Source organism: Petromyzon marinus, chromosome 55, assembly GCF_048934315.1.
Source record: "Petromyzon marinus isolate PM22_M1 ecotype Great Lakes invasive population chromosome 55, UKy_Petmar_22M1.pri1.0, whole genome shotgun sequence".
NCBI classification, from domain to species: domain Eukaryota; kingdom Metazoa; phylum Chordata; class Hyperoartia; order Petromyzontiformes; family Petromyzontidae; genus Petromyzon; species Petromyzon marinus.
In genome coordinates, this window is record NC_133721.1 from 3,602,523 (window position 1) to 3,617,136 (window position 14,614).

The following is a 14,614-nucleotide window of genomic DNA, read 5'->3' on the forward strand; positions in this document are numbered from 1 at the left end:
CCACCACTTGGGTGGTCTAGAGTGGGTGGGTGAGTTCATCAGGGAGTCGGTTGATGAGTGGGTGGGCAAGTGGCTTGTGGGGTGGGATGGTAAGTTAGGTGAGTGATTGGCAGGGTGGATGGGATGGTGAGTGAGTACGTGGGTGAGTGGGTGGGATGGTGGGTGGGTGGATTGGATAAGTGGGTGAGTGAGTCGGGGGTGGGGGGGTAAGTGAGTAGGGTGGAGGATGGGTGAGTTGGGGGTTGGTAGTGGGTGAGTGTGATGGTGAGTCAGTGAGTGGGATGGTGAGTGAGTGAGTGGGTGAGTTGTGGGTGGGTGGTGGTGTTGGGAGAGAGGGAGGGAGAAAAAGGAGGAGGTGATGGGGGATCTCCGAGGCCCCGGGGTTGATTGTCTGAGTGGTTTGGCTTATTTCCCGAGAGCCGCGCTAATTAAATTGAGCTGCTTCAGTCTCCTCCCAGGCAGCAGCAGTAGCAGCTGCGTACGAAGCATTTATATACGGCTGTGTGTGCGCGTGTGTAGACACACAAGACAAAGATCCCCAGTGTAGACCACACAGACTGCTGGAGCAAGTGCTGTCAGCGAGTAGCCACCAATGAAGGCCGGCACGGCACATGGAGGGGGTTGGTGGCCAGCACGACGCCCGGCCGCATTTGTCTCGCCAGTGCTGATGTTTACACACCGCACCGGGTACTCATTTAAGGCTCAGTCGACACAAGGGAGACCCCAGGACTGGTTTAGTTTGCCACTGATGTTAGCCGTGAGTGAGAATCGAATCAGGTCACCAGGATCGGAGTCCAGTGCACTCGGTGGTGTGGTGGGGGAGCGGTGGTGTGGTGGTGTAGTGGCGGAGCTGTGGCACGGTGGTGTGGTGGTGGAGCTGTGGCACGGTGGTGCGGTAGCGGAGGGGTGGCACGGTGGTGTGGTGGTGGAGCTGTGGCATGGTGGTGCGGTAGCGGAGTGGTGGCATGTAGTTTATAGTTTAGTTTATATCCGAACCCGACTGGGCTGCTGCTGCTGGACCAGGTCACGCAACGTTTGTTTGTCCCGGTGTCGCCGCTCTGGTTTCTGTTTGCTTCCCATGTGGCACTTGGCTCTGGCGTTGTTGCTATTGATGACCCGTCCTGAATACCCGTCCTGCTCTCTTGAATTCTCTCATTTTTGAACAAAAGGCAGGTAAGGCCCGCTGAGCTGCTATATAGCACACATGTGCATACACGTGTACAAAGACAAAGTCCCCCCGTATAGCCTTAACATACTGTTGGGGCAAGTGCTCTTCGCGAGCACCTATGAAGGCCAGCACGGCACACGATGGGGTGTGTTGTATATATAGGGCCGTATACAACAGGTGGGTGGCCAGCACCACGCCCGGCCGCCTTTGTCTCCCCAGTGGCGATGTTCATACACCACACTAGGTACTTATTTGAGGCTGAGTCAACCTCGAGGAGGCCCAGGACCGGTTCAGATAATCGTCACTGGTGTTAACGATTCTCTCGGCTCGCTGGGTTCGTAGCGCAGCGCGCTAACCACTGCACTACCGCTCCCTGTGTGTGCACACGTGGGTGGGTGTGTACACGTGGGTGTGTGGAAGTGGCTTATGATCATCATGTGGGCATTTCTCGTAGCCAAATGCTCTGAACACGTTGATGTTGATTCTAAATGTGGAGGGAAAAACCGGAGGGTCCTGAGAAAAATCCACAGGGAGAGAGACGCTGTGTGTGTGTGTGTACGAATTATGTCACTAGTTATTTGCGTGTTGCGTTGCTCCGAGTTCAAATCCCACTCACGGGCAACATCAGGAGCTAACAGTACTTGCCCCAACAGTCTGTTAAGGCTAATCGGGGGATCTTTGTCTTTGTGTGTAATTGTGGGGAGCGGTGGCATAGTCGTTAACATGCTGCCCTGTGAACCCGGCGACCCGAGTTTGATTCCCGCTCACACCTGGGACGAATATCTGAGCCAGTCCTGGGCCTCCCCTAGGTCGAGTCAACCTAAAATGAGTACCTGGTGCGGTGTGTAAACATCGCCACTGGGGAGACGAAGGCGGCCGTGGGTGCTGCTGCCCACCCACCCCCGCGTGGGCTGTGCCGGCCTTCACATAGGTGCTGCTCGCTAACAGCACTTTCCCCAACAGTCTGTTACAGCCTACACGGGGGATCTTTGTCTGCGTGTCGTCTGTGTGTAATTGTAATGGTTATTGATGGAGCGGTGCCGATGAGCGATCGTGGTGGTGGGGGGGGGTGCAGCGTCCGGAGCGTTCACGGCAGAGGGCAGGTTGGGAGGAGGGTGACGTCACTGACAAACGTGAAGCAGACCGATGATTTAATACAGCCTCCCTCGTCCCCCCTCCTCCTACCTCCTCCTCCCACGATCCACCTCCCCCCCTCAGTCGCCTGCCATGTGCGTGCGTGCTCGTCTCTCGCTCAGCGCGCCTCTCCCCTCGGCTCCCTCCTCGTCTGCCTGGGCATCCTCTGCCACACGCCCGGGCCCGCTCGCCCCCCACTCCCCCCACGCACTGGCCCTGGCGCGCTCATAAAGAAGGAGAGGGGGAGAGAGGCTAAACGGTGGGGGGAGCTGGGGGGTGGAGGTATGGGCTGAGCGCTCACCCCCTCCCTACCCCATTGTGTGTTAGCAGCAGGAGGAGGAGGAGGGGGGTGATATTTAAACAGCCGGCATGTCTGCGTCTGTCCCGCCCGTTCACTCAGCTTCTGTTCGCTTCGCCACAGCCACCGCACTGGCATTTGGTAGGAAGGCAGCGTCTCAGAGGCCTATGGAGGAGTCCTGGAGGAGCTCTGGAGGAGTCCTAGATGTGCCCTGGAGGAGCTCTGGACGAGCTCTAGAGGAGCTCTAGAGAAGCTGTAGGGGAGCTGTAGGGGAGCCCTGGACGAGCTCTGGATGCAACGAAAAACGTGCGACCGCTATAAACACTCCTCCATACGTTTTTGTCGACTCGCTCACGAGAGACAGGAAGAGTGAGAGAGAGAGAGAGAAGCGAGACTTGACTGGAATTATTGGTGATGGTGGTGATGATGCATGCTCCGACATCATGACGACGATGAAGGTGGCGATGTTCGGACAGGCAGAATCGGCCGTCGCGATGGGACCAGGCTCGCCCATGCACGCCTTTCGGGGATTTTTGCGCCGTGTCTTCGCCGGGGCTGGGACGCGAGCCGGGGGCGAGCGAGCAGTGGACACGCGGGGGGGGCACGCGGGACACGTGTGACCGCTTACACGCGGAGGAGCCAGTCGGTGTCAGGCTCAGCGAGCGACCGGGTCGGCAAGCGAGCGTGCCAGCAGTGGGGTGGACGACGCGGGCCGCCCAAAATCCTGCTGATCCGTGGACACAGCGGGTGGCAGTGAGCGGGTGGTGAGTCTGCGTTGAGTCAGCGCTGGGTGAGTGAGATGGGGGAGGGAGTCTTTAAGTGAACGGGTAAATGAGCGAGTGAATGAGTGAACGGGCGAGTAAATGAGTGAACGAGCGAGTGAAAGAGTGAATGAGTGAGTGAATGAGTGAACGAGCGAGTGAAAGAGTGAACGAGCGAGTGAAAGAGTGAACGAGTGATTGACTGAACGAGCGAGTGAAAGAGTGAACGAGTGAGTGACTGAACGAGCGAGTGAAAGAGTGAACGAGTGAGTGACTGAACCAGCGAGTGAGTGAGTGAATGAATGAACGAGCGAGTGACTGAGCGAGTGACTGAGCGAGTGAGCTAGTGAATAAGTGAACGAGCGAGTGAGCGAGGGAATGAGTGAACAAGCGAGTGAGCGAGGGAATGAGTGAATGAGCGAGTGACTGAACAAGCCAGTGAGCGAGGGAATGAGTGAACGAGCGAGTGAGCGAGGGAATGAGTGAATGAGCGAGTGACTGAACGAGCGAGTGAACAAATGAGCTAGCGCCATACCCACTGCACCCTCGCCGCTCCCTCGCCGCTCCCTCGCTATTCTCCGGCCGCTCCCGGGTGAGCGCTGGCCCGCTGCGTTGCCCCTGTTGGCAGCCGGGGTTGCAGGGTCACAGGGTCGCAGGGTCACAGGGTCGTGTCGATAGATTTTGTTGTTGTCCGAGGGTGGAGCCGAGCGGCCTCGAGGTCAGAGGCGTGGAGCCGGCACCGTCTGAGACTCATAGAGTCGCATAGAGACCCATGGACTCACACAGAGACCCATAGACTCACGCAGAGACCCATAGACTCACGCAGAGACCCGTAGACTCACACAGAGAACCATAGATTCAGATCGAGACCCATAGACTCATATAAACCAATAGACTTGCATAGAGTCTTAGACATACATAGACAATCATAGATTTACATAATGACCCATACACTCACATACAGATCTATAGACTGAGCTGTAGTTACACCGCGGTCTCTAGCGATTTGATGGTCTCATCCCAGTCACCAGTGACAGCACAAATTAAGTGCATCGCATTGCATGGGGTTCTCCACTTAATTATATAGAGGCTCCACGAGGGTTCTGCGTGTTAATGTGTGTGTGTGGTTAGCGCACTGCGCTATGAACCTGGTGACCCGAGTTCGATTCTCTAGTAACGATTATTTGAACTGGTCCTGGGCCTGCCCTATATCGACTCAGCCTCAAATTGAGTACCTGGTATGGTGTGTTAAAACATCGCCACTGGGGAGTCAAAGGCAGCCGGGCATGGTGTTGTCGTGCCGGCATATATAGGTGCTCGCAAACAGCACTTGCCCCAACAGTCTGTTAAGGCTACACGGGGGATCTTTGTCTTTGTTGTTGTTGTGCATGTTTGTGCCAGCTTGGAGTGTGTGTGCATGTGTGCATATTTGCGTGTGTGTGTGCATGTGAGAGCGTGTGTGTGCGGACACTCGTTGCGGTGGAGAGGCTGCCACTCTTCTGTCGGGAGATGGACCGGTACCGCCTGGATCTCTGTGGTATTCAGGAGGTCTGGTGGACCGGCTCTGGCTCCTGCCACCATGAGGGGTGGACAGTCATCTACTCGGGCAGGAGACTACCAAACAACAGGGAGTGGCTCTTCTTTTGAACAAGAATGAGGGGGGTGTGGGAGCATGGCGGTTAGGTGTGGGAAGCTGTAAGTCCCATGCTACTGTGGGCTCACCTCTCCATAAACAAGAGGCGAGGAGTAGTGGTCGTGGTTACTTATGCCCATACTGAAGATGAATATCAGTGGAGGGATGCAGACAAGGCTGATGAGTCAGACGCCTTCAATAACCTCCTGTCCCGGGTGCTAGCTAAAGTGGCCCCTAGGGATTGAGTCATCTTGTTTGCTGACTTTAATGCCTAAGTGGATCATGGTGCAGACACCTGGGTTGGAGTGTTCAGAAGGCATGGGTAAGATCAGCTCAATAACAACGGTAGGCTTTTGGACGTATGTGCAGCCCATGGGCTGGTAATTACGAACACGCTGTTCTGGCATTGGTGCACCTACACAACATCATGGATGCACGCCGGGTCCAAGAAAGAAATCTCCTGGACTATATGGTGACGGAACAGCAGATGCGAGCCCATGTCCTTGACATGAAGACCTACCGTAGAGCTGATCTGCCCACTTAACATTGACTTGCCATCTGTAAGATACGCCTGCCATTCTTCCACTCCTGTGGTGGGTGTCCATCGAGGATCCCATTCAAGCCCACAGTGGCCTGGTTTCAGCTATCTGAGGATAGTTGCTAGCAGGAATTTCAACATCGCTTGCAGCCGAGGTTAGCATCGTGCCCCCCTCCTTCTGATGCTGACAGGAAATGGGTGAGGTTCAGGACTGTCACTCATGCAGCAGCAATTGCTGCTTTGGGTATGTGGTCCAGACCTCCCCAGAGACCCTGGCTGAACGAGGAGGTTTTTTGGCTGGTTGACAGAAAATCGACAGGCCCACTCCCATCGTCTACAACACCCAACATCGGAGAATGAGAGGAGGCTTACCGCAGCCTTCGCTCGGACATTCGGAGAGCCGTGTGGTGCTGCAAGGATGAGTAGTAATCCGATAAATGACCCCCAGGAGCAGGTCTGCAGTTTTGCAGAGGACAACATCATGCGGCAAGGTGGGGATGACCCTTAACGGGCACAACATGGGCTGGAGAAGAGATGAATTGATGCGGTACGGGAGGATGTGGACCTCCTGCAGGCAAGCCTACGACACTTCACGTGGCCTCAAAGTGCACCTGGCCTGGCACAGATGCTGTGGCGACGTTACCGTCACTTAGTGGTGAATGGCGGGTATTGGTATTATTTGTATTGGTGTGTCATGGTGTGTGTGCGCGTACGTGCGTGTGTGTGTATGCCTGCATGTGCGTGTATGCATGCGTGTGCGTTTGCACGCATGTGTGTGCGTATGCACGCGCTCTTGCCTGTGCCTTGCAGCGCTAATACATCTGTAGTGTTCTTCACACACTAGAGTTGCAGGCTACACTTTTTTTTCAATATCCCAACAGGGGAACTATAACGTACACTGGTTCTACTGCGATGTGTTAGCTAGACCGTTAACTAGACCGTTAACTATGTGAACAGCGGGTTAGCTACACGAACGGGTCAGTCAGCCTAGCCGAGCGAAGGCCGAAGATGTAGCACCCAGGGTTGATTTCACAGACGAGCCCTGATCACTGTCGGGGCTTCCCCTTTATCCCGTTCAGCGCGGCCTCGCCCCCTTCTCGATCTTGCCAGAAGGCTCCCGGCTCGTATCACTTGCCCCTCGGGTCCCCCTTCGGGTCCCTTTGCTACCCCGTGCCGGTCACGTGCCCTCTCCGGTTCACACCGGGCAGCACGTCCGCACCTGTTCACCTTCAACCCTCACCAGGATCATCCCCCATGTTCCGCTTCCACGGCAACCCATGTCTGGTGATTGAGGGCGACGTGCATCACCACCCCCGTGGCAGCAGGTGGCGCCATCCACCAGTGACTAAACTCAGTCACCACACGAACAGCATAATGACACCATCAACGCCACTATACATCTACCAATAAAAATTTACATTTATTTGTAAGGCGCCGTTTGTCGCTGGCCACTCGGCGTCACGGGACCTCCAATTTTGAGGCCTGCCGTTGCTCGGCAGCTGCACAGCAGTCGGCGACGCCGCGCTTCGTGACCCCGGCGAGCCGAGATTCCCATAACCCCCCCCCCCGGTCCACGGGCAACGTCGGTGGCCAATGCCCTGAGCCGGTCCCGGCCCTCCGCCAGGCTGACTCCATCCACTCACTTCCTGCATACCACCATCACAGTCAGCTTCAGGGGCTCCATGCCGAGGTCGACTGCTGCAGTTTGTGCTGCTGCTGTGCAGCTGCTGCTTCTGTAGCTGCTGCTTCTGTAGCTATTGGCTAAGTACAGTGCAAAATATGTTTTCAACATGCATACATAGAATGAAGGAGCAGAGACCACAGTGGGTTTTTTCTGCAGTCCAGAGATGATTGGATTGCTTGGCCACAAACGCACCACAGTGGTTTGTCTTTAATACATTTCTGTGTGTCTTTCTGTATTTCTGTGTATCTCTGTATCTCAGTGAGTCACGATGGTATTATATTTGTCTCTATGTGTCTCTATTTCTATGGATCTCTGAATATGAGTCACGATGTGATTGTATGTATCTCTGTGTGCCTCTGTACCTCTATGGGTCTTTGTGTATCTCTATGGGTCGCTATGGGATTGTATGTGTCTCTATTTTTATAGGTCTCTGTGTATCGCTATGAGTCGCTATGGGATTGTATGTGTCTATGTGTATCTCAATGGGTCGCTATGGGATTGTATGTGTCTATGTGTATCTCTATGGGTCGCTATGGGATTGTATGTGTCTCTGTGTATCTCTATGGGTTTGCTACTTGGCTAATCATTTGTGTTGCATGGCCACAATTGCACGACTGTGGCTTATGTCTTTTATTTTCCACGTATGAAGGAGTATGTGTGTATGTACGTTGAACTCCTTTCGCAACGTACGTAGTAAACTACACTCACCGGAGGCGCGAGGGAAGGACAACAAACCACACACAACAACGACAACCATTTATAAAGAGATGAGACGTGCGCATCGGCCTGCCGATGTTCTGATGCGGTTGATGGGTGCGCAGCCACCACCACCACCGGTGTCTTAGAGGTGGAACGTCAAACCCAGGAGGTGTGATGCGTGGGACTCCAGTTAGGTTCTTATTCTGGACGACTCAACCTTAAAGGGCGCCGCTGTGGCTGGGAGATGTTAACAACCTCGCCTGGTATACAGGAGATCGTGGGTTCGATCCCGACCCTGACGATGCCTGCTGTATATTTGGAGTGTGCGTGTTTTCCCAGTGGTCGTGTGGATTTTTCTTTGGGTCCTCCGGTTTTTCCTTCCACATTTAGAATCATGCATTTACAGCATTTGGCTGCTGCTCAAAATTTCTACGTGATAAGCCACTTGATATCCAGGTCGCTTCTGAAAAAGAGGTATATATCTCAGTGTGCCTTACCTGGAGTTCTTTTGGGTTAGATCGCGTAAATATAAATGTGTCGTTAAACCCGCCACCACCCGACACGGCCAATTAGTAAGGTTTGTCACGTAAAAAAAACGTGCCAATTAGTTACGAGCAAAGCACGCAGTTTTAAATGAGTACCTAGTGCGCTGCTGTGAATGTGAATAAATCATCGCCACTGGGGAGACAAAGGTGGCCGGGCGTGGTGCTGACCACCCATCTCCTCGTGCACCGTGCTGGCCTTCACAGTTGCTGCTCGCTAACGGCACTTACTCCGATGGTGGGTGAAGGCTTCACGGTGAGGGACCTTTGTCTGTGTGCGTGTGCGAGCAGGTATGCCGAGCTGACGGCACTGGTGTGGAGTGCGCGGAGACCCGGGCAGCGAGACGCTGACGCGTGCCGGGCAGTGCTACAGGCGGCAAAGCTCCAGGGCTGGCAGGTGTGGGGGCACCCATGCACACCCTGACGCACATCCTGACACACACCTAGACACACACCCAGACGCACACCCAGACACACACCCAGACGCACACCTAGACACACACCCAGACGCACACCCAGGCACACACCCAGACGCACACCTAGACACACACCCAGACGCACACCCAGGCACACACCCAAACACACCCACACACACACCAGACACACACTCAGACACACACTCAGACACACCCAGACACACCACCACTACCACTTGCTGCTGATGATGATCACGATGCACCACCACTACCACTGTTGTTGCTGCTGCTGCTGCTGATGATGATCACGATGCACCACCACTACCACTGTTGTTGCTGCTGCTGCTGATGATGATAACGATGCGCCACCACTACCATTGTTGCTGATGATGATAATCACGAAGCACCACCACTACTATTGTTGCTGCTGGTGTTGGTGGTGGTGCTGCTGCTGATGATGGTGTTGCTGCTGATGATGTTGCTGTGTTGAAAAGTCAACCCTTTCAAGTGGCCTTTAGACCCCACTAGTTCTGGCCGTGCACCCTGCGGTTTCGGTTTACTTCCTGTCTATCCATACCAGGTGGCGCATTGGGGTATACGGAAGAAATGTGACATTTTTTACACTGTAAATTGTTGATATGTTGATCTTGCTGCTGCTGCTGCTGCTGTTGCTGCTAATGTTGCTGCTGATGCTGATGTTGCTGCTGATGATGTTGCTGATGATGATGTTGCTGCTTCCAGGTGGGAGTGTCGCGCGTGCTGCTCAAGTACTGGCAGGGCGACCACCTCGCTGCACTCTGCCTGCAGCTGAGACGCAAGATCGTCATCTGCCAGCAGGGTACACCGCTCGCTCGCTCGCTCACTCACGCATGCACACTCACTCACACACGGTCACTCACTCATGCACACTCACTCACACACGGTCACTCACTCATGCACACTCACTCACACACGGTCACTCACTCACACACGGTCACTCACTCATGCACACTCACTCACACACGGTCACTCACTCATGCACACTCGCTCGTTCACTCACTCACTCATGCACACTCACTCACACACGGTCACTCACTCATGCACACTCACTCACACACGGTCACTCACTCATGCACACTCACTCACACACGGTCACTCACGCACACACACTCACTCACACACGGTCACTCACTCAGGCACACTCACTCACACACGGTCACTCACTCATGCACACTCACTCACACACGGTCACTCACTCATGCACACTCACTCACACACGGTCACTCACTCATGCACACTCACTCACACACGGTCACTCACTCATGCACACTCACTCACACACGGTCACTCACTCATGCACACTCGCTCGCTCACTCACTCACTCATGCACACTCACTCACACACGGTCACTCACTCATGCACACTCACTCACACACGGTCACTCACTCATGCACACTCACTCACACACGGTCACTCACTCATGCACACTCACTCACACACGGTCACTCACGCACACACACTCACTCACACACGGTCACTCACTCAGGCACACTCACTCACACATGGTCACTCACTCATGCACACTCACTCACACACGGTCACTCACTCATGCACACTCACTCACACACGGTCACTCACTCATGCACACTCACACACGATCACTCACTCATGCACGCACGATCGCTCGCTCGCACACACACTCGCTCGCTCATTCACTCACTCAGGCACACTCACTCACGCTCACTCGCTCACTCACGCACGTTCGCTCACTCACTCGCGCTCACTCACTCAGTCTCATGCACGCTCACTCACTCTCACGAATGCTCACTCACTCTCACGAATGCTCACCCATACTCGCTCACACCCCCCCCACCCCTTGTCCCGGCAGCGGTGCGCCGGTTTGTGCGCTGGCGGCGCCGCTGCCGCACAATGAGCGTGCACCGGCAGGAGGCGGTGGTGACACGCGAGTTTGTGACGGGCGTGGAGGACGCATGCCTGCGTGTCTACGACTCGCTCGTCATCCAGAACGCCTCGGACATCGCACGTGAGAGCGACCGCCTGCGCTCCGAGACACACCGCGCCTACCTGCGGGACAAGCTTCAGCGGTGGCGCCGCGAGGAAGAGACGCGGCAGCGGTGAGATGCGCCGCTCGCTCCCTCGTTCGCTTGCTCCGTCACTTCCTTACTCGCTCCCTCGCTCGCTTGTTCCATCGCTCAGTTACTCGCTCAGTCACTTGCTCCATCACTCAGTCACTTGCTCAATCACTCGCTCAGTGACTCGCTCCATCACTCGCTCCATCACTCACTCACTCCGTCACTCACTCGCTCCATCACTCGCTCTGTAACTCGCTCTGTCACTCACTTGCTCCGTCACTCGGTCAACCTCTCGCTCGCTCCGTCCATCACACTCTCACTCCATTATTCGCTCTGTCACTCACTCGCTCCACCATTCACTTAGTCACTCGCTCCGTCACTCGCTCACTCACGCACTCACTCCGTTACTCGGTCTGTCACTGACTCGCTCAGTCATTTACTTTGTAACTCGCTCGCTCTGTCACTCACTCGCTCCGTCACTTTCCCGCTCTGTTAGTCACTCGCTCCATCACTCGCTCAGTCACTCGCTCAGTTACTCGCTCCGTCACTCACTGGCTCAGTCACTCACTCTACTCACACAGTCAATCGCTCAGTCAATCTCTCAGTCACTCACTCGCTCAGTCACTCTCTCCGTCACTCGCTCCATCACTGACTCACTCCATCACTAGCTCCATCAGTCGCTCACTCCATCACTCACTCCTTCACTCGCTGTCACTCACTCACTCTTTCACTCCCTCTGTCACTTGCTCTGTCACTCACTCTGTCACTCACTCCATCACTCGCTCCTTCACTCGCTCACTCCGTCACTCGATTCGTCACTCGCTCGCTCTGTCACTCACTGTCTCCATCACTCACTCTGTCACTCACTCTGTCACTCATTCGCTCTGTCAATCACTCCATCGCTCGCTCCTTCACTCGCTCACTCCGTCACTCGTTCTGTTACTCACTCGCTCGCTTTGTCACTCACTCCGTCACTCGCTCGCTCGCTCCATAACTCGCTCTCTCCATCACACTCTCACTCCGTTATTCGCTCTATCACTCACTGGCTCCGTCACTCACTGGCTCCATCATTCACTTCGTCACCCGCTCCGTCACTCGCTCTGTCACTCACTCTCTCTGTCACTCGCTCCATCACTCGCTCGCTCCATCACTCACTCCGTCACTCGCTCTGTAACTCTCTCTGTCACTAGCTTTATCACTCGCTCTGTCACTCACTCACTCTGCCACTCATTTTGTCACTTGCTCCGTCACTCGCTAGCTCCATCACTCACTGACTCCTTCACTCGCTCTGTCACTAACTCACTCTTCCACTCATTCTGTCACTCACTCGCTCCGTGACTCACTCGCTCCATCAATCACTTCATCACTTGCTCCGTCACTCGCTCGCTGTCACTCACTGTCTCCGTCACTCGCTCCATCACTCACTCCATCACTCGCTTGCTCACTCATTCTGTTACTCGCTCTGTCACTCACTCGCTCCATCACTCGATCTGTATCTTGCTCTGTTATTTGCTCCATCACTCGTTCTGTCACTTACTCGCTTTGTCACTGACTCTGTCACTCGCTCTGTCACTCACTCGCTCCGTCGCTCCGTCACTAGGTCAATCTCTCGCTCGCTGCGTCCATCATTCTCTGACTCCGTTATTTGCTCTGTCACTCACTCGCTCCGTCACTCACTCTGTTACTCGATCTGTCAATCACTCGCTCCATTATTCGCTCGCTCTGTCACTCACTCGCTCCATCACTCACTCTGTCACTCGCTCTGTAACTCTTTCTGTCACTCGCTTTATCACTCGCTCTGTCACTCGCTCACTCTGTCACTCATTTGGTCACTCGCTCTGTCACTCACTCCGTTACTGGCTCTGTCACTCGCTCGCTCTGTCACTTACTCGCTCCATCACTCACTAACTCCGTCACTCACTCTGTCACTCACTCCCTCCGTCACTTGCTCTGTCGCTAGCTCGCTCCGTCCATTCTCTCACTCCGTTATTCGCTCCGTCACTCACTCGCTCCATCATTCACTTCGTCACTCGCTCCTTCACTCACTCGCTCCATCACTCATTCCATCACTCACTCACTCCGTCACTCACTTGCTCTGTCACTCGCTCCGTCACTCGCTCCGTCACTTGCTCGCCCTGTCACTCACTTGCTCTCTCACTCGCTCGCTCCTTTATTCGTTCCCTCACTCGCTCGCTTCATCAGTCATTCGCCCACTACATCACTCACTCCGTCACTCGCTCTGTAACTCTCTCTGTCACTAGCTTTATCACTCTCTCTGTCACTCATTTTGTCACTCGCTCCATCACTTGCTCCATCACTCGCTCCATCACTCGCTTGCTCTGTCACTCGCCCACTCTGTCACTCATTCTGTCACTCGCTCGCTCTATCACTCACTCACTCACTCCGTTAGTGGCTCTGTCACTCACTCGTTCCGTCACTCACTCGCTCCATCATTCACTTCGTCACTCGCTCTATCACTCGCTTGCTCTGTCACTCACTCTCTCCGTCACTCGCTCCGTCACTCATTCGCTCGCTCGATCACTCACTCACTCCGTCACTTGCTCCTTCACTCACTCGCTCCATCACTCATTCGTTCACTCACTCACTCTGTCACCCACTTGCTCTGTCACTCGCTCCGTCACTTGCTCGCCCTGTCACTCACTCGCCCACTACATCACTCACTCCGTCACTCGCTCTGTAACTCTCTCTGTCACTAGCTTCATCACTCACTCTGTCACTCACTCACTCATTTTGTCACTTGCTCCATCACTCGCTCCATCACTCGCTCCATCACTCGCTTGCTCTGTCACTCGCTCACTCTGTCACTCATTTTGTCACCCGCTCCGTCACTCGCTAGCTCCATCACTCACTCACTCCTTCACTCGCTCTGTCACTAACTCACTCTTCCACTCATTCTGTCACTCACACGCTCCATGACTCACTCGCTCCATCATTCACTTCGTCACTTGCTCCGTCACTCGCTCGCTCTGTCACTCACTGTCTCCGTCACTCGCTCATCACTCGCTCCATCACTCGCTTGCTCTGTCACTCGCTCACTCTCACTCATTTTGTCACTCGCTCCGTCACTCACTCACTCCATTACTGGTTCTGTCACTCACTCGCTCCATGACTCACTCGCTCCATCATTCACTTTGTTACTCGCTCCGTCACTCGCTCGCTGTCACGTACTCACTCCATCACTCGCTCCATCACTCGCTTGCTCTGTCACTCGCTCACTCTGTCACTCATTTTGTCACTCGCTCCGTCACTCGCTAGCTCCATCACTCACTCACTCCTTCACTCGCTCTGTCACTAACTCACTCTTCCACTCATTCTGTCACTCGCTCGCTCTATCACTCACTCCGTTACTGGCTTTGTCACTCACTTGGTCCGTGACTCACTCGCTCCATCATTCACTTCGGCACTCGCTCCTTCACTCGCTCGCTCTGTCACTCACTGTCTCCGTCACTTGCTCCATCACTCGCTCCATCACTCGCTTGCTCTGTCACTCGCTCCGTCACTCGCTCGCTGCATCACTCACTCATTCATTCTGTAACTCGCTCTGTCACTCACTCACTCCATCACTCGATCTGTAACTTGCTCTGTTACTTGCTCCATCACTCGTTCTGTCACTCACTCCGTCACTCGCTCTGTCACTCACTCGCTCCG

At 54.6% G+C, this 14,614-nt stretch overlaps 1 protein-coding gene across 4 annotated transcripts in view; it reads left to right on the top strand.

Moving 5' to 3' along the window:
• LOC116937582 (unconventional myosin-XVI-like) overlaps window positions 1-14,614 on the top strand; it is a 165,170-nt gene that overhangs the window by 130,192 nt on the left and 20,364 nt on the right. For all 4 annotated transcript variants that reach the window (XM_076052242.1, XM_076052241.1, XM_032944726.2 and 1 more), the window contains exons 28-30: window positions 8,749-8,854; window positions 9,615-9,711; window positions 10,741-10,987. In XM_076052242.1, the coding sequence (XP_075908357.1) occupies window positions 8,749-8,854; window positions 9,615-9,711; window positions 10,741-10,987 (450 nt within the window). The remainder of the gene's footprint in view (window positions 1-8,748; window positions 8,855-9,614; window positions 9,712-10,740; window positions 10,988-14,614) is intronic.